This window comes from Etheostoma cragini, chromosome 14 (assembly GCF_013103735.1).
Source record: "Etheostoma cragini isolate CJK2018 chromosome 14, CSU_Ecrag_1.0, whole genome shotgun sequence".
Lineage (NCBI taxonomy): Eukaryota > Metazoa > Chordata > Actinopteri > Perciformes > Percidae > Etheostoma > Etheostoma cragini.
The window spans coordinates 14,951,093-14,971,003 of record NC_048420.1 but is presented as its reverse complement, the minus strand read 5'-3'; the positions used below and the strand labels follow the sequence as shown (position 1 = coordinate 14,971,003).

The window sequence follows — 19,911 nt, the reverse complement described above, 5'->3', positions numbered from 1 at the left end:
GCTTTAGGACAACCGTTTAGTTAAACTAGGCATGTTTGCATTTTACATGCTGTTTGAAGAAAAACACATATGCAACCATGCATACACATATACTGTATAGATAGTATTGTTACTGAAATAGACATGCATATTTTTACAAAAATATTTGCACATTTATGCACATGCACATAGACACACAGTTACATCTGTGTGACACTTGGCTATATCCACACAGATGAACACATAAAAACATAGCATACCCACATACCCAATTGGGTGCCGTTGTGTGTATCAGTAATCAAAATGCATGGCTGGCTCATTCACAGTGTAGCAGGCAATCAGGCTGTTCACCTATGCATGACTTGGGAGATGCACACCCTTTATCACACACACATTATTTGACATACAAATACAACTAGCAGTGTTAATAAAACAAAAACACTATCACACATAATCACAATTACACTCGGGGGTCACAGAAATGCCAATTAATGCACACAAACACACTGAGATACAAATGATATTCCATCTTATAGTATAAAAGCAATACTCACATGCACACAAGTATACTGGTCCCGTGTAAATGCATAAAATCAGGCTAAATCAGACAATAAGGAAACATTTTCAAGAGCATGAAAAGGGGATTGCTCATGCTTCAATACAACTTGTGTCTGAGCAGTAGTACTATTTTGTCTCCATTTATTCACTCCCCTAATCTTAACATATTTGTCTCTAAAGTTGCCAGCTGTACTTAATAACATGCAGTGAATTCTACTAATGCGAGTGTGGCCTTTTAAATCATGTAATAGTTAAAAATCAATTCTGCACATGGGTAAGTGGTGTGGCCAAATCCATATGTTTATACAGCTTATACACTTACTAACTTAAATCAATGCCTCCTTTGTAGAGTAGAGACTTTTGCAAATCTTACGGAAAGGTTAGATAATGTTGCCGTGGATTGAGAAACGTGACCGGTTCTAGAATGCTTCAAATGAGGGAGCAAGGTGGAGGCTGGGGGTGTGACCCTGAACAACTGTCACTTTGCTTCTTTGAAAGCCATGATGTCTGTCTCTCATGGGTGGACCAAATTCTCTGGGCACGCAAAGCAGAGAAAGGTGAGGTAACCTTGCCCATTATTACCTCATAAGGAACAGATTCCAAATTGGCTCATCTGAGCTTTCCTTTTCTCAAAGGCAGGGCTCGGTTTACACCTATCACCATTCCTAGCCACTGGGGGACCATAGGCAGGCTGGGGTAACTCATATTAATTGTAAAAAAAAACTCAGGTGAAATTTTCATGCCAGGGGACCTTTAAATCGCAGGTTTTCCTTGCTGAGAATGGACCTTTCCAAGGAGGCATTTAGTAGTTGATCTGGGGAAATTTTAAACCAAACAGTTTATTTCCTGAATTCTGGTACATTTTTATGCACCAAGTTATGGTGGAAACATCATGCTTTATGTGAGGTTAAATGCAGGTGACAAGTCAAAATATGAAAAAGGAAAGTAAGGCAGTAACGGGGTTCTTACATCAAGGACCAGGGATCTGTTTCGAGTCTACTTGACCCCAAGTCCAGTTTGGTTGATTAGTGTGAACATGATCCGTGCCCAAGTCCACTTGAAAAGGTGGTCTCGGGTATAGTTCATGTGTACACCCATACGGTTCACATCAGGTGTAAAAACCAACTGTACCAAAAGTGGACGGACTATGAGACAACACTGACTGGTTATGGAACGGTCTCAGTTTAATACTGATGACACAATATCAGGGAGCACTGTAGCCCGCCGAGGACACACCCAGATCCACTTTGCTGTCACCTTCGACTGGCAGTCAGAGCTTCAACGGGAGGCTGAGAGCTCCGCGCAGTCGGTAGCGGCTTTTCCTCCGGCCAGGAGCAGAGCTTCACCTTGCTTGCTAATCCTTTTCTTTCTCCAATGAAGTTTTTCAAATATTAAATCTTTGCATGTTTAACACTTTATCTCTCTCATTAGATGCACTAAATTTGCGAAAGGGGAAACAGAAACATAAAACTAGTTTTGTTATGTAGATAGAGTGCTCCAGCCCCGGTCTCCCACAGTACTTGCTCAGGTTTATGCGTGTGTAGTCTGACCAATCTTTAAGGGAAACCTACTGATCAGAGAAGTGTCACCGAAACCTTAGTATGAAACCAATAGGGCAAATCATGTGCAATCGTTGTAATTTGTTGTTACTTTTTCCAGTAATTTAAGCATTATCTGGTGAGGCCGGTAAAGCTGAGTTTGGCATGAGTTACCAGGGTTACGCATCAACTGGCAAGGAGGCTCTCAGGAAGTCACATGGTATACAACTCAGTGCATCCAAAAAGATACATATTTCTGTTTATTCATACAGTATGTTGAACGATAGTACAGTATACATATCAAGTGCCTAGTATGCTATTTAGGATGCAGCAAGACAGGATGATAGCTCTACACTGTTTAGGTATAAATATTATGCACAGAATGTTTTGAGTATTAAATATGTATAATATCGGAGTGGGTTGCCCAATGTCCAGTTTTTGGGGTTTGAAAACTTTAATCTCCTCAGGCGATGCATGTTTTAAACACAGAAAGACACGTTGTGAATAAGATATTAGAAATGTATTGCATTACATTTCTCCCAGAGGAGCACTTAAGCCTCATGAATAATTCAAACACACACTAACTCACAGACACTCACCAATGCACGCTATCCACCAACAGACATGCTCAGATACACATGCTCACGCAGGGCACATGTGCACACACACCCCTTAATACAAGGCAGTTCCTGTATCGATCTCTGAGTATTTAAAACTGCCTGAAATGGACCTTTCCTAGAAGAGGGTGAAGTGAAAAAAGAGATAAAGAATGAGCAAAAGTGGATGTAAAGCAGTAAGACAAAGACAGCGGGAGATGTTTTGGCAGTGTTGTGCATGCAATTCATCCTCGCAACTACAATGAATAAGAACAGAATTTGTGGTCAGAAAACAGAGAAGGTTTTCTGGAAAACAAAACCTTTAAAAACGATGGTGTTGGAAACAAGATTTTCCATTATGCACGCTGCATTCTGTTTCTGTAAAATTATTGTTGCAATTCCTATGAAATCTCCTATTCGACTGTGTTGGTTCACTATAAAAAAGACTAAATTATATAGTTATTCCCAAACCTATACCTAACCAAAAACTAACGTCTTACTAAGTATGTCCTCAGTTTGGAGGATGTCTTTTAGCTCTTCTCTATCCTTGATCACCTTTCTCACACACACACATACATCCTTACACTCAAATCTTATTTCTGTGTGAAATCTCATCTTTAAATTGTTCCATCCATCTTTCTTTCCCATTCCCTGTCTCTGTCTGCATCCGAATTTCGTCTATCCTGCATCTCTCTACTTCTGTCCTTGGTATATTCATATTTCTTTATCTCACCATTGTGCTCACTAATCCTTTCAGTCGCTGTCTTGATCCATCTCTATCCAATGTTCATCCATCTTCCTTTCCATTTCTTTCTTTCTATCTCTTTCTGCTATCCCCCACGCTACTGTTATGTCTTCTAATTGGTTTTCCTTCTTTCTAGTCAGCCCGCCAGTCAGTTCTTCATTAAATCATCTGTCATCATCTTGGTTTGGTCTGTCATCTGTCTTTTCCAACATGTCTGTCTCTTTCTTTCTCTCTCTCTCTCTCTCTCTTTCTCCCCCTCTCACCCTTCTTCTCTCTCAGTCCCTCTATCTTACTCTTTTTCTCTCTCACGTCTTTATCAGTAGTAATCAAAATGTTATGACAGCTGGATGATAGATACCACTTCTCACACTGTAACTTAATGAATCTGTATAAATGGGTCTGTCTCAAAAAAGCCATAGTTGCTGTTAACGATGTTGAAATATGGGGATAGATGGTAACATTGCTACTATCTTCCTTCATCTATGTAGCCATTCATTAGAGGCACTTCTTGAATGTCTCTCTTTATGTGTGTCTCTCGTTTTTAAAATTACTTTATTGACGTCATTGCCAATGTGGTTTATGGAACACTCAAATACTGTAGGCCTAGTATGTGTACTGAACAGCAAGGCGTTTAAGTCTTTTGAATATTCAAATTACAAAATGGACATCAGAAAAAAAAACAGATACCATTTTATGTGTGTCTGTTATTTACACTCTCTTTCTCACAGGTCAGATTGAATTGTATTCAGGATGCTCTTCAAAAGAATCATGATATTGCTTTAAAAAGCAACAAAAAACAGATACAGTTAAAAACAGAGACACAGGAGCATCACAGACATCTCTTTGCTCTGCTGTCGGTCTTATTCTGTTACTTTCTATTTTCACCAATGAAACACTAATTGAATTAGAGTCTCAAAGTCATAATAGATGCTGCACTTTCCCCTCCTCTCTCTGTTCCTTGTCTCTTCTTTCTATCTCAGTCTTTCTTGATCTCTTCTGATCAGTTTGTGTCCCTTCTCCTTCTGTTTCTCCTCTGCATGCTTTGTTTTATATAATTTCTCTTTCTTGCTCTTTCTCTTTCTCGTATAACATTTTCTCAAATAGTGGTCAGAGAGATGTTTGTCAGATATACCGATCAATAGTCTTCAGTCTATGAACTTTTTTAAAATGCTATTGCTGTTGTCTTGGTCATTGCTGTAGTATATATGTCAACATTTTTAAAGAAATGCATCAAGCAAGTATTGAAGACAAGACTAGATATAAATATAGACACTGTTGTGCTGTCTCTTGCAGCATAAAATGTTAGTTCCTGTATTGATTTTCATTTACATGTCCAAGTAATGATTAGAGAAAGTGAAAAAATAAGGAGGGATGTAGTTTGGTGGTGGTTTGTACATGTGATCAGCTTGCTCACTAGTTCTTACTGATATTGATCTGATGCCTACATATAGACCAGCATCTGACATTCTGGTTGTGGTTGATCAGTCGTGACATATTGCATTTGCCTGTACAGCCCATGGATGGTCTGTCAGAAACTATTTGGAAGTGGCCAATTTAATTTTTGTCTCAAAAGCATTTTTGAGAGACTCTCATTACTAGAGACATTTTGTTATCATTCTTTGTGACAGTCCCTTATTATTGTGACGATACTTGGTGACAGTAATCTAGTAATTCTGTGTTTTTAACTGACACATCAATTTTCCCATTGTCATCTTTATATCCTTTTGTTCACAGTTAATGTCTCTCTTTTTGTACATCTCTCTACTACAACAATTGTCTTACATACCTTTAATATTTAGACAAGGGTGGGAAAGTAGCACCCGCCACCAGCCAATGGTGGGTACTTTTTAGAAGTGGCAACTTTGCCTTGTATACCAGTCACAGTGGCGGGTGGAGGGTTTTTTAGCGCTAAATGTGAAGGGAAAACGAGGGAATGGTTAGCCTTCTAGGTTTGGCAGTGGATCGGACGTACATTTAAATGCCCTCTGTAAATAGACAGCAATGCTGCTGCCGGTAGGGGCAGAACATTACAACTTCACCTACTGTGCCGTTAAGTCTAGACTCAATCAGATCTCTGTGATCTGTGAACGTTTGCCTTTAACATACTGACGGTAATAACCTTATATACCATCATTACTGAGATTTAACTACATACTCCGTTATATTTGCACTGAATAACGCATTCAGTTAACAGAACCATAAATCTTGCAGCGCATATGAACAGATGGGCAGTATTAGCTCACATAGAAAATAGCACCCTCGTGAATTGGCCTACTGTTGCTAACTGAAAATCATAAATCCTACATAACATCGTCATCAGACTTGACTTATTGGTGCACGCATACAGTAGCATCCACAAAGGAAAAGGAAGTGTGACAATTTTCCATGTTAACGCCTTTTCTCTCTCGCTCGAGACCACTGTGTCCAAGCCGAGGCGCAGAGCATGACCTTACCGCATACCGATACGTTACAAGACCAGGTAGAGCGAGCTATTATACTGACAGGGAGAGAAACTATCACTACAAGTAGGTTGCACGTAACGGAAAGAAGTCGCTTCCAGGGGCAGCACAGCGCAAAGCCTAATGCCGGTGTCTTTGCTAGTTTAAGACCGACGCAGTTGTCAATTTCCCGTGCACTACGGTTAGCGTGTGTCTGACAGGGTGGGGTGTGTGACAACCATCACGATGGACAATGATATGATATCGCCCATCGGCACAAACCTATAGCCTACCTGACAACCAGTCCATGCTCTGTACCTACTGTCAAACCTACTCATCTTCAAAAAATGCGAACAATTGGTGTCTTAGAGGAACAACTAACCTTAAACTAGAGGCAATAAAAGACCTGGAGTCATTCAAGCCTCCTATCAAATGCACTGCCATACAGGTGGCAAAAATGAGACCCCAGGAGCAGGTAATAAAGGCTTTAATTCTTTTTTTAACATCACTTTTTATTTGCTTATATTAATAAAATATGTATTAATAATGTACTGAAGTGATTCAAAATATGCTAGTGCACTTTCTTTTATAAATTTTAATCTTGGAAAAAGTGGCTGGTAAAAAATATAAGTGGCGGGTAAAATTGGTCATCTACCAACCACTGTGGCTGGTGGGCAAAAAAGTTAATTTCCCACCCTGATTTAAACCCAACGATAGTTGAAGGTACACTGTGTATTTTTCTTGTAAACAAACATGTTCGCATTTAGTATTTCTCGCCATAGCTTTGTTTATGTACTTGAGGCCTAAAATATACAGTGTGCGGATCGCATTTACTCCCTCGTAACAAATTTGCAGAGCCACTTTTCTAAATACTTTGAAATAAGATTGCTCCGAATCAGTTTTTTTTTAGCTTGAACACCAATCATTAGGTCCTTATGAAAGCCTTCAATTTATCGTACAGAATTATTTGTTGATTGATTTATTTTTCTAACAACATTGTGTATTAAAAAATTAAAACATGAGAAAGATTGACAGTATTTATTGGCAGGCAATATTTGCGACCTATTTCACTCTCTGAAAGAAAGAACCAATATCATCGGTATTCGATCGCCATCGACTGATATTCCCTAGACCCCGCCTTATGTGATTGAAGCTTCGGTATTGTTGTCTTGATAAGCTTAAATGTCCATGTATGTTTTCAACTATGTTTGATTCTCTACCATTATGTGTTGGGGGGTTAGTTGGTCAAGTTCTGGACAAGTGTCTCTGACTGGAATAAACAATTGCATTATCACCCTCTGAAGTCGGCAGGATCATTAATCAATGTGTTGTGTTATTATGACAGGTGTTTCTAATATTTGTCCGACCCATTTATATTAGTAAGGTTGGCCAAATAATAGGAACACGTCTCTAGTTTTAGCTAGGTGTCACTAATAAACTGGGGACTATGTCATGCCACATAGGACAGGGAAGGACTGAGAAGAAAAGAAGAGTAAAGAAGACAAGAGGGGAATGTATTTTGTCAGGGTTGCGATGCGTTAAACTTTTAGTATGCAGCTATTTGTTTAAGATGTCACAGATGACATTTAGCTCTCAACGACACCCAGGGTCTCTGTCTCACATTGTCTTTTCCACAAACAAGAAAAAAGGACACTAAAATTGGCAGACACATACACAAAATCAGGGACTGTCACAGGTGAATACACACACACACACACACACACACACACACACACACGCACACACTGTTAAACGTACACATAAAACAGACACACATTCAGACACCCACTCTGAGAATAAAAGAGAGGAGGACAGGGAGGGTGAACAAATGAGAGCTAATACAATAAATCACAACTTTAAGAGTTTGTTGTTATGGTTGATAATTTAGAAACCCTGTTTAATGACCAAATGAGAAAACAGGGAAACTAGACTCACTTATCAATACTGCTCTGGAGTCAGACAGCGAGAGAGACGGAGAGTCTTTGTTTCTATTCTGTTGCCTTTCCTTTTGATTTGTCATTTTGTTTAACACGTCTTACCTCTTTCTGCGCCCTGTCTCTGACTGGATGTTTAAAAGTAATTCTCACTTTCTTTCTGTCGGGACAAGAGAGTGGTACAGTACATGGAGCTTGCACTCTAAAGCCACAGGATCTGTGTTGCTGAAGTGTCCCTGAGCAGAGCAAAAACAGGGATGCTGTAATGTTGTCCCCCCTGTCGTCTGGCAAGCAAACAGAATTTATCCAGTAAGTTAAAAGGAGTATTACCTTAACAGTATTACCGTTGTTTTTGCCAGAACTATTCTGCAATAGCCAAGGTATTATATATTATGTCATCTTCTGAGATAAGTTAGGGGGGTCAGTTGTCGTGGTCAGATGGTATAAATAATGGGAAGAGAAGAATCACAGTGTAACGAGAATCAAATCATGTCTCACTATATCAGTCAGGGTCAGAAGGCTAATGTCCGAAAAATAAACATGCTAGCGATATTTCTATCAATCACTGCCTTCTCTCTTCATGTCTCCTTCTAGTGATCTACCATTAAATGACTCTTCTGCCCTAATTGGTCTAAATGTTGGGCCGTTAGTTGAGTGGCAAGCAGCATCTGTTCTTTGATTTGTGGACAGATGGTGGGAGGATCTGAAGGTCAGCATGAATGCTGTGTTTGTTTCTGTGTGTGTGTGTGTGTGTGTGTGTGTGTGTGTGTGTGTGTGTGTGTGTGTGTGTGTGTGTGTGTGTGTGTGTGTGTGTGTCTGTGTGTGAACGCTATGACTGTCTAAAATGTAATGCTGGCAAGCAGAAGAGGCCAACCAATATGTTTCTATCAAGGTTTAAAGGATTGATCAAATAATATGTTAGCAAGGGAAGAAAACTGGGAACGATACAAACAAAGGAAAACCCAGTTACAAGGGCAGTTACACATTACACACATTACAGTAATGTAATCCTTTTTGCTGTAAAGCAGTAATATAACGCATTACTAATGCAATTTTGTGAATTTACCTGTTAAAATCTCAGTAAGTGAGATTGATGCATTTAACCCGACATTTAGTGGCGTTTTTTTTTTTTAAGAATTCAGACACTGCAAAACATTTCGGCACAGAGAAAAAAACTCTGCAAGTGTTATTTCCTGTTGCTGGATTTGGTGGTTGAAATGACTGCATGGACGTTATTTTCGTGTGTTGAGGCAAGCTGTCACGTCACTGTTCTCATGGTCAGAGCCAGAACTAGAGACGGTAGGCTAGGGACATCTGTGTCCTGTCGGAACCGACAGCAATGTGACCGTGCAACTGACAGACAACATGTCAGGAATTAATATTTAGTCTTGCTACACGTAATATCATTACATTTTAATAATGGTAAAAAGTAACTATACTGTAGGCTACTTCAATTCAATTGTGAAAGGTGCTTTTAATCGAGTAGTTTTAATTTAATCCTACTTATTAGGCTACTTCTAGTGCATTGTACATTTTACCTAACTATTTTTATTTTATAGCTTTAGTTACATTGCACTTTTAGATTAATCATACAAAATAGTATGAACATTCAAGAAAAAGTTAACCATAGTTCTCATAAATCAACCAGAGTTTTAATTGCCAACACCAAGTAAGCCCAAGGCATACACTAGTACTGTCATAGCCCACGGCATTGAATTTTTTCATTTAAAAAAGATAATAGTCCGTTAGTGATAAAGCTTTGTTTTCCTCATGACCTAACTTTTGCTAAATACCTAGTCTGCACATTCCTATATTATTGTAATGCTAGAATAACATGAAGAAAACCAACTACTCAGCTCGGCCTCTCCTCTGCAGCCAGGTTGAAGCATTTAAAGGACGGCTGTACAGCACATTGAGACAATGAATGAAACATAGAAGCTCATTTGCATGCCAGTATTCACTTGCATGCACTAATAATCACTTATAATCACACTAAGGTATGTAGGTCTACAGTATTTATCCTTTCATATGTGTAAAATATCAGTAATGAAAGCAAAACTAATCACACTTTCTGTCTGACTTCATGACTATGTCCCAACATGGGAGTCCCGTGTGCGCGCTACAGTAAATGCTATAATAATACCAGTCAAACTGAAACTGCTGAGGCGACTTATTGTTGTTTTTTATGAAATGTGAGAATGTAATCATTTGCACCGTGATTATATATACCATTTAGGTCCCTTGCCAAAATAAAAATGCAAAAATGTATTGCAATGTTTCAGCATTTGTTTCATGCCTTTTAGGTTTTACACTGCAACTTTTAAGCTGCTTACAACTCAGAACAGCAGCAGATAGAACCAAAATAGTTTTTTTTTTTTTTAAACTGATTTATTTGCAGGAGTTGCTCATAGATACCTCAGAAATGGGTGGGTTCAAGCTCTTAGATAAACTATCTGGCTGTATATAGTGTGTGGCGGTTATCAGCGAGAAGGATGCAGACGCTCTAGGGCATCAGATTCGGCGGTTACAGTGCCCCCTGGCAGTGCTAGTGTTAAAAAGCACCAACTGAATTGAATCATCTCAGTGACCATCTAAACAAATCAATTCTATCCATTCTGATAAAAAGAGGTGGTACTTTTGATAGGAATGCAATAATACATTGTCACATTCTAGGTGTGAAGAGATTAAAACCCGTATTTGTGAATATCACGAATCATAATTTATTCTGTATCCAGATTGGGTTAAATTTGGCAACAAGAAGGATGCCTTCAGCTCACATGTCTGCTGCATGGTCGAGTAGCAGCCAAGGAATATGAGATGTTTTACAAGACCAGATGGTGCAAACACTGTTCTCTAAATGCATAATTTTACATACACACTGCTAAATTAACTCAAGAATAATTTCCTAAACAACTAAATTAAGTCAGACGTCATTCCTGGAAATTGTTATGGTAGATTTCTGTGTCATGTGCGTTTCAGTGAACTGCAGGCTGCCCTCGAAGAACAGTCCAAAATCTTGTAATCACAGTGCAGGACTGAAGCATCATCAAAGGCAGATGGTGGTCCTACATCTTGTTTAATCAAAATAAATACAAACATATATCAATCAAATCGGGCAAATGAGCTGACTAATTCCATATTACTAAAACAGACCATTATACCGTGAAAGCCAGAAAATCAGTAGTGAATATACATTGCATGGCACTTCTTCTAAACAAAGGTAATGTTGGTAAGGAGATCAGATTTGGAACAGAACAACATACATGCCCTTGTGTCTTAGATAGACATTTACAAAACATATTTCTTTCTAATTTCAAGGATTTTGTGCTCTAAAGGGAGGGGAATACATTAATCAGGCTCACGGCCGTGGACACACGATTTTGATCTACAAATATAGGTTGTGTGGGAAACATTTCATTGTAATTTCAAAATCCATCCCAAAGGGACATACCATCTCCAACAGAAAACGTTGTTCACAAACGGCTCCAAACTGCTTTGTTGTAGTCCAGCCTTTTCGTGAAAAGACGTGTAACTGTGTAACACGTTATAATGCTCGCCTAGCTGTCAGCGTGGCACCTACTCTGCAACTGACTAGCTAGCAGTGCTAACCTAGCTACTGCACATGTGCGACTCCCAACAAAGATGAGATGCCTCACTCTGTAGCTAAAACAGAGAGCTCCAAACACAGGGTGTAAACTATGGAAACCTACGCTCATTTAACCTCTAAATACAATTAGGAACATGAAAATAAGCATAAAATGAGCACTTTAAAGCAATGTGGCATAGTGGTGAAAGCGACATTAGGTCCACAGGTGAAATTCCATCCTCTGTGTAGCACGGCACACAGTGCAGCTGCGGAGGAAGTTTGATGATTTACCAGGAAGAAATTTATTTAAAAAAAGTATGCTGGATCATTTGTGTACACATGTTTAACAGTCTTCCTCCTGTCTATTCACTCATTCATGGCAGGGGAACTGAAGTATTAAAGGTATGGAAGGAGTGATGAGGGAGAAGGAGGGGTAGCTATATATATTCTGCTTTACAGCATATGGGGCAAGAGGTTGATTGATGGGTGGGTGGATGTAGATAAGCGAGCAGGAGGGATGGATGGATACAGCCTGAAGAGAGAGGAGAGGAGAGGATGATGTAGATGGCCCATAATCCTTAGAGGTTGACAGCACACTGGGTCTTCTGTGATTGAAGTGTGTGTGTGTGTGTGTGTGTGTGTGTGTGTGTGTGTGTGTGTGTGTGTGTGTGTGTGTGTGTGTGTGTGTGTGTGTGTGTGTACGGATCTGATAGTGATCTGCCTATCAAAGTAATGCAGGAAAGGAATGGAGTTATGGGACAGAAGAAAACGAAGAGGGGGAAGAAACTGGGTGGAAAAGAGAATAGAAAAAAGATGAGACCAGAAAAGCCATTAAACATAAAATCAATCAACAGAAAGAGAGAAAGTGTGAGAGACGGAGAGTGAAATGCAGAGAGAGTAAGATCTTAAAGACAGACACAGTGAGACGGTGAAGGATAAAGAAGGAATCCTCAGATGACTGCGATATTGATGACAGCACAGTGGGGAAGAGGGGATGAATGGAGGCAAGAGAGGGAAGGCAGGATCAGGGGGCTAATAACGAGTGATCAAAGCACCCTAGGCCATAAGAGAGAAGGAGCAAGGGAGGGTGAGATGGGGAGAGTTAGGAAGGTGGATTGACAAGGAAGAAGAGTGGGAGGGTGAGAGGCAAGAATGGATGAGGAAGAGAAACAGGAACATAGATGGGAGAACAGAGGGAGTGAGGGGGAGGATGAGGAGAAAGAGAGTAAAGGAGATTTGCTGTTTTACTGTAAAAATAATTTTGATGCAGAAAAGAAGTGGAGGGGTGTAGCGAGCAGAGACCAGTAGGGAAGCAAAGAGAAGTGTTGCTACAACAGCTAGAGAGAGAGAGAGAGAGAGATGAGAGAGAGGGGAGAGAGAGAGAGAGAGGAGAGAGGGGAGAGAGAGAGAGAGAGAGAGAGAGAGAGAAAGGCAAAAAAGAGCAACACTAACTCACTGATGTGATAAGAAATGAAGGCAACATGGTCAACACTTCCTCTCTCGTTCCCTCTCGCTTCCTCTCAGACACATACAGAGTCACACTCAGACTAACATCTAGCACCCTCCTCCACACACACTTTCCCTCCTCCTGTGGGTCAGTGTGCTGGGGCATGAGCATCATGTTGTGAGGTCAGCCTCTCCAGGTTGCCATCTAAAATAAAAGCAGAAAACAGAACACAGTAGAACAGTTCGGCCAGATAGCCCTCACATATCTATAGATTTACCCATAATGCACCTGGATCTTCTGGCTGTTTACATCTTGTACGTGTAATATATGTTGTCCATGTGCATTACATCTGAAATGACCAAAACTTTTAATGAAACAAGGCCCTTCCTCCAGGGACCCAAATACAAATCAGAACAAAGTGACAGGGTATTTGTCACTGTGGTGTTGGGTGTTGATTTTAGTGGAATTTAAAGTACCATTCTGAAACCAGAGGAAATATTTTTTTTAATTTAGGTTCATATCAATTGTCTAACTTTAAAAACACACCCACAGTGAGGTGCAGACCGTTACAAGCTTCAAATCCATCAAATTGAATGCTACTGTAAGAATACATGCAAACCTATGTACAATGGATGGATGCATGGACTCCATTAAATGGAGTTTGTTACAAAATAACAATGTTAATAAAGTTTTAATTTGCTGTTCTAACCAGGAGTAACAGCGCCTTTGTAAAATAGCCTCAGGAAGTAACGTGTATTTTTTCCATAGTTTTTTAATTTGTGCAACAAAAAAACTCAGATTGGACAGATAGTCTAGCTAGCTGTCGTGATTTACCCAGCAGAGATCTGAGGAGCAGTCAACCATAGTCCTCAAAAATCACCCGTGTTAAAAAGGTAAGGTAAGGGGAAGGTATGGGACATCCGGCTGAAATGAAAAACATCCAATGGAATTTCCGGTGGCACCTGAATTATCCCTGAAGTCGGACATCATGGACATAGACTACTCATCGTGTAATTATTTTAAAAACAATAGCATTCACTTGTGTCCTAATTTTAAGCATTCTACATAATAAAAATATCTTTTATTGAATACACTACGCGTAAAAGAGAGCCCACAGTATGTTTGAATAGAAATGAAACATTGACACATGACGTGATTTGAATTGTAAGAGGGACATATTCCTTTAATTTTATACTGTGTAAAAAAGGAAAGGGATGGGACCAGAAAATTATGTGAGGTAGACACAGTAATATTTAACACTGTCACACAGATGTCCTATTATGATTGATGGAGCAGGAGCAAGCGGTGTCCAAAATTAGCAGGTGCAGCATGGAAAGCTGACTGGTTCCATGTCATGTCTGATGCACGCACATTTAACAGAAGGTAATCAGTGTTAGCTGTAGGTATGTGGACTTCTCCCCCTCCCCGTGAGATCGCTCAACAAATGTCACTTTTTATTAGAGCAGCTGCTCCTGAAGCGGTCTCTGCACAGCCATGCCTTTACTAGATGACACACAACAGAATTAGAGAGGATCCTAATTGCATCATGTGTCACCTAAGATTATCACATGGAGTCCTTACATGGCTTTTGGGTTTTCTTCCAGAAACAACAGCATTGAGGTCGGCTTATTTTATAAGTAATGATAAAAAGTTCTTTTATGCATTAGGTCAAAGTAATGGATTTTGAGTGACACAAAGCCAGAGCACATCATGACTGAAAGCTAGGGGTGGGAATCTCTGGGCTCACAATTGGGTTTGATTCAGTTTCAGAGGCCAACGATTGGATTCTAAACCGACCATCGATGCACATTTGCCTTAAATATGCTTGTGAAAGTCACCTTCTCTCACAGTAGTCTTCCATGTCAGAGGCTCAGTCATGTTTAAAGGTGGATAGTTGAAACATGAAACATGAGGTGGTCAGACGTAATGTGATAAAGTAGATGACCAGCCTTTTTGTGTTTTGCCTAATTCTTTTATTTATGTCTTATTAGATCATGTATATGATTACGATCATGTATATACTGTATACAAAACTTATTTTTTTCCTTTTGGCCATATAATAATATTTTAAGGCTGGGCAATGTAGTGATGTTATATCAATATTGCGAAATGAGACTAGATATTGTCTTAGATTTTGGATATCCTATATGGTAAGTGTTGTCTTTTCCTGGTTTTACAGACTACATTACAGTAAGGTGATGTAATTTTCTAAACATACCAGACTGTTCCAGCTGTTCTATTATTTACCTTAACCCACTAAGTCATTAAACCATTTCTGGTGATTATTTATCAAAATCTCATTGTGTTAATAACATTTTGTTAAAGCACCAATAGTCACCATACAATATCGACATCGAGGTATTTGGTCAAGAATATTGGGAAATTTCATTTTCCCTCTATCGCCCAGCCTTAATATATATAAAATATAGATAGAGAATTACAATGTGTCTAAGAATCAATGTTTTCCCCCACCCCGACTGAAAGCCCATCTCAAGTTCACCAAAGTTCCACTGCACATAAGAGTGCTGGTCACTAGTTTAGTCATCTTTTTTATTTAAAATTAAATTGCTTTTCTTTTATAAGAGCCGCACATCAGTGCACCTTGAGACCTCACCACCTGTCTGTCAAGTTTTAGTGGCTCATCAAGCTCGAGGACTGGAAGAGGTTTGTGTGTGTGTGTGTGTGTGTGTGTGTGTGTGTGTGTGTGCGTGCGTTTCCACCAGTGTGGACTTCCTGTTGTCATGATAGACCTGTGACAGCTGTCATCCTGCAAGCAGCACTCCCATGCTGTGGACACTCACTCACCTCAGACATACACACACACACACGCACGGGCACACACACACAGACTGCATCTTCTCTCCTGCAAATGTAATGGGGTCTCAGCAGGGTTTGGTTCAGGGTGTAGGATCATTTACACAAATCTCCTTAACTGTCTAGCTGTGGAATGAATGTCAGTCTGAATAAGTGAATGGTCTGTCTGTCAGTGTCTGCCTGCCTGCCTGCCTGTCTGTCTGTCTGTCTGTTGGACTGAATCCGTGGCTGATATTACTCTATTTGAATGAAGGAATCATTGATCAATAAATGCATTTCTCTACTTTATTACACATCAGCACCTGTAGTTTGGGACAATGCACGTCTTGTCACCAGCTTCTGTCAGCGCATTTTGACACGAGTATCATTCCTTCAAAGACAAACAAATGAAATGTTTGTTTTGTTCTTAACTTCGCGCTCTAATCTATCCTTATCCTAAAATTCATTTCAATTTCATTCATTTTTTTCATCCTGTATCTTGTTTTCTATCTGATATAGTTTGTACCAGCCTTTTGCCTATTCCAATTTTGTTATGTTTTTCTTTGTTTGAGCCTGTGTATTTCCTGTCTCTACTCTGTGCACTCTGTTCAATGCAATTTCGAATATGTCTTCTAATATGTTTGTATTCATTTCTATTGGTTATCGTCTGTTGCTCATTGTGAGTCTTGGACCACTCCTTTACCCCTCCTGTGGGCTGTGGGTGGAGTCTGGCTGGTCCATACCTTATCTCTGTCATCTGTACATGCATTCCCCAAGGCAGCCCTGCCTGGGTGAGCCTAAAGGGTATGCATGTATACCTGACAGCACCTGTCTACACTCTTATAAAGGATGTGTCTTTTTCAGCTTATCAGTGAGTGCAGTTTAAGGACAACACACATCTGGTGTTTCTCTGTCTTCACTAAATGCTGATGATATCAACATGTGATGGGTTGCAGTGTAAAATAAATCACATGTCATTCCAAATTGCACTCACTGGTGTGTTAGAAAATACATCTCTGCTCTAAGAGTGTGTTACATACAGTCCTGCCTCTTTAATGTATAAATATAAATTATACAGGTATAATTTATGCCATGTTTACAGTTGGACTTGTACGCTCTATGAAAAAAGGTTCAACATTGTGTCTTTTATCACTGGGGCATTAACTACTTGGCTGGGCTTGATTTGTTTTGGATAAATACTGACATCCCTTTTTTTAAAAGGGTGTATTTCAAAAAATTGGGTATAAAAACAACATATTCACACTGTGTTTTGAGAAAGTAAAATGAGCACAGCCCTCTTCCATATCTTGAAATACAACCAATGTCCCAGTGACACAAAAAGGTCCAATGTAGTATGTTTTTTCTCTCTGAGTGTTTCTGTATAAATTATGTGTATAATTTATGCCGTGTGCACAGCGCAATCCATGTGTCTTTATCTGTTACACAGTAATCAGTACTACTATTAACTATGAATAATACTATCAATTAGATGTGATGAAAAATTTTGGAGAAATAAAATTGGCAAGCCTCTCATCACATCTGGTCTATTTGTTGTGAAACTAATTCAGGACTTATTGATAGACTGACATTTAACCAGCCAATTGGGAAACAGAATCTAAAGTTCCTTGGTGGTGATTGGAGGAGACAAGAGCAAAGGTCTGTGATTGGAGAAAAGGACAACTTACCTTGTTATTGGAGGAAAGGACACCAACTCTGAGTAAGACAGGAACTGCAGCCTAACCTCTAAACCCCACTGGTGATTCTAACTGGCTAAAATAAAACAGCATACTCCTACAAAATCTACTAGCTTTATGGCAGATAACTGATAGTCCATAAAATAAGGACTGTTTGTATATTACCATGCTTTTGCTATTTTTCATATCTACTTCATATCTGAAGTGTGATGTAAGAGCTCCATATATTTACTATAGTGTTTTTTTAATATGACTTGATAGTTTATGTAATGAGAAAGTCATTCATTTATAACATCCAAGCTGCAAAATAACATTAGGAGTTGAGACCAAAGATTGTACCTAATTGTAATATACTAAAATTAAAGTAAATGAGAAAAATCACCTCTAGAGAGGGAGAGACGTGGGGAGTTGAGCTGGCTGACCTGTAGTCTACTTAAGATGTTGATAAATAATGCCAAATCTACTGAGAATTTGATCTTAATTGCTAATTTGGTCCCCATCTTAAATCAATACAATTGGTAATTGACCTGGCCCATCTTAAATAGCTGTGATAATCAAAATAATCTATCCAAAAAGCAAGAAATTTAATTAAAAAAGAAAAGTCCGCCCCTCAGTCCCTCCTCCTCTCCCTAACCCAGGTTTTCTATTTGTCACTCTGATTTGATTGACAGCTGAGGACACATGTGGGGGCACTGTGAGGGGCGGCAGTGGGGTGGTGACCAGTCCCGGTTACCCCGGCAACTATGGTAACCAGGCCGACTGTACTTGGATCCTATTGGCCGAACCTGGAGACACCATCTCTGTCATCTTTACAGACTTCCAGACAGAGGAGAAGTATGACTACCTGGAAGTTGAGGGATCTGAACCACCCACCATTTGGTGAGTCCCTTTAACAATTAATGCATTCATTAATTTGTGTGTGTGTGTGTGTGTGTGTGTGTGTGTGTGTGTGTGTGTGTGTGTGTGTGTCTCACAGTCATTATGTTGCAGAGAAACAAGATAATGTGGATATGCAGAACTACCTGTTTATCTGTGACAGATTTAGTATTTCCACAATAAATGAATTGCAGTGGAGGGATGAGTCGCTATTTAGTGTTAAATTGCAGAAGGGTTCGGAACATCCTTCCAGTTGTAAGAAACATACAATTATCCAAATGGTGAAAATGAAAAAGATGTGTACTGTACATAAGAAATTAGGGTTGGATATTAAAGTTTAAACCGGGTGGCCTGATTGTTAAAAAAAAACTTGTGTGATTATCCATTATTTCTTGACAGAAATGAAGGTAGGTTAAAGTTGACATAGCCAAACAAAGTGGTAGAGCATCCCTTAGCCCACACTCTGCAGTAGGTAACAATGTGGTAAACAGTATAATAGAGGTGCAATAGAACTCCACTGTAGTTAGGGTGGTTGTGACAGATGTGACTATGGTTCAAATCCATACTTTTAGAAAAAGGGAAAGGATGCAGTTTACATTTCTGCTAAGACAGTGTAGTCACGGAGAGGCTGGGTTTATGGAACAATTTAACCACACTTGGAGTGCAGTAATAAAAAGTTAGAACAGGTAATAAAAATAAGTTAGACCTGAAGTAAGAATAGGTAATAAAGTGAAAACGTTATTGCAGATATAAAGTACAGTTTTTATCTCGTGTTCTCGAAGTAAAGCAATTTCTCCATGTAAAAAATAAATAAATAAAATATTGAAGTGTGTGTGGGAGTGTGTGTGTGTGTGTGTGTTTGTGTTCATGTCTAAATAAGCCTCAAAATTTAGAGATGAAATAATTGATTTGTGTTAGTTACTGTGTACTTCTAACAGCTCTCCATGGTTTTCTATTATTTTCTCATGTGTTTATAGATGGTTCACTCAATATTTTATTGCGCTGGTTGCTTATTGATTGTTGGTAAATTAGGGTATTGACAAACCATTGCTGTTGCTGTAACCTATTTGAATCTTATAATGGTAACAGATATTAGTGTGTGCGCGTGTGTACTGTAAATGATTTGGAAGTAATAATGGCCAGGCAACTGCTTTCAGGAAAGTCACACCATCCTGCTCTCTCATGTGTACCCGTGTGTGTGTGTGTGTGTGTGTGTGTGTGTGTGTGTGTGTGTGTGCGTGTTTGCGCGCGCATGTATATTTGCATGTGTACTTGCAATCATGTTAAAGAACCACAGCAATTCAATACTGCTACTCAACAACTGACAACTTTTATCTGTTTTTGGTAACTGATTGGGCTCTGCTGGTCACATTTCATTGTATGCACTTATTCAATTGAAAAGTCATTTTCCTTGTTTGTCAAAAATGCCATATTTAATCACTATTTGAAAAATAGCTGAATTGTGGTGTTATTCACTTTACATGATCTCAACATACATTAAATAAAGGCAAAATACCATTAATCATTAAAGAGAGATCAATAAGATATTCATCATAATAATTTTATATTGGATTCCTTTTATTTTACTTACTTTTGATTTCACCTTCAGTGCTGTCTTGACTTTGACATACTTTTTTTTTTGTCCTCGCCCAAAATGGCAGTAGATTTGAAAATATAGTACTATCCAGCATTCAGTACATGCAAAAAGAGACAAAGTAAAGTAGTTT

At 39.1% G+C, this 19,911-nt stretch overlaps 1 protein-coding gene across 1 annotated transcript in view; it reads left to right on the top strand.

The window, feature by feature from the left end:
• Positions 1–19,911, top strand: part of LOC117957175 (CUB and sushi domain-containing protein 3-like) — a gene marked incomplete at its 5' end in the record, with an annotated part of 260,410 nt that overhangs the window by 84,881 nt on the left and 155,618 nt on the right. The window contains one exon of the mRNA XM_034892771.1: positions 17,980–18,187. Coding sequence (XP_034748662.1) covers positions 17,980–18,187 — 208 coding nt within the window. The remainder of the gene's footprint in view (positions 1–17,979; positions 18,188–19,911) is intronic.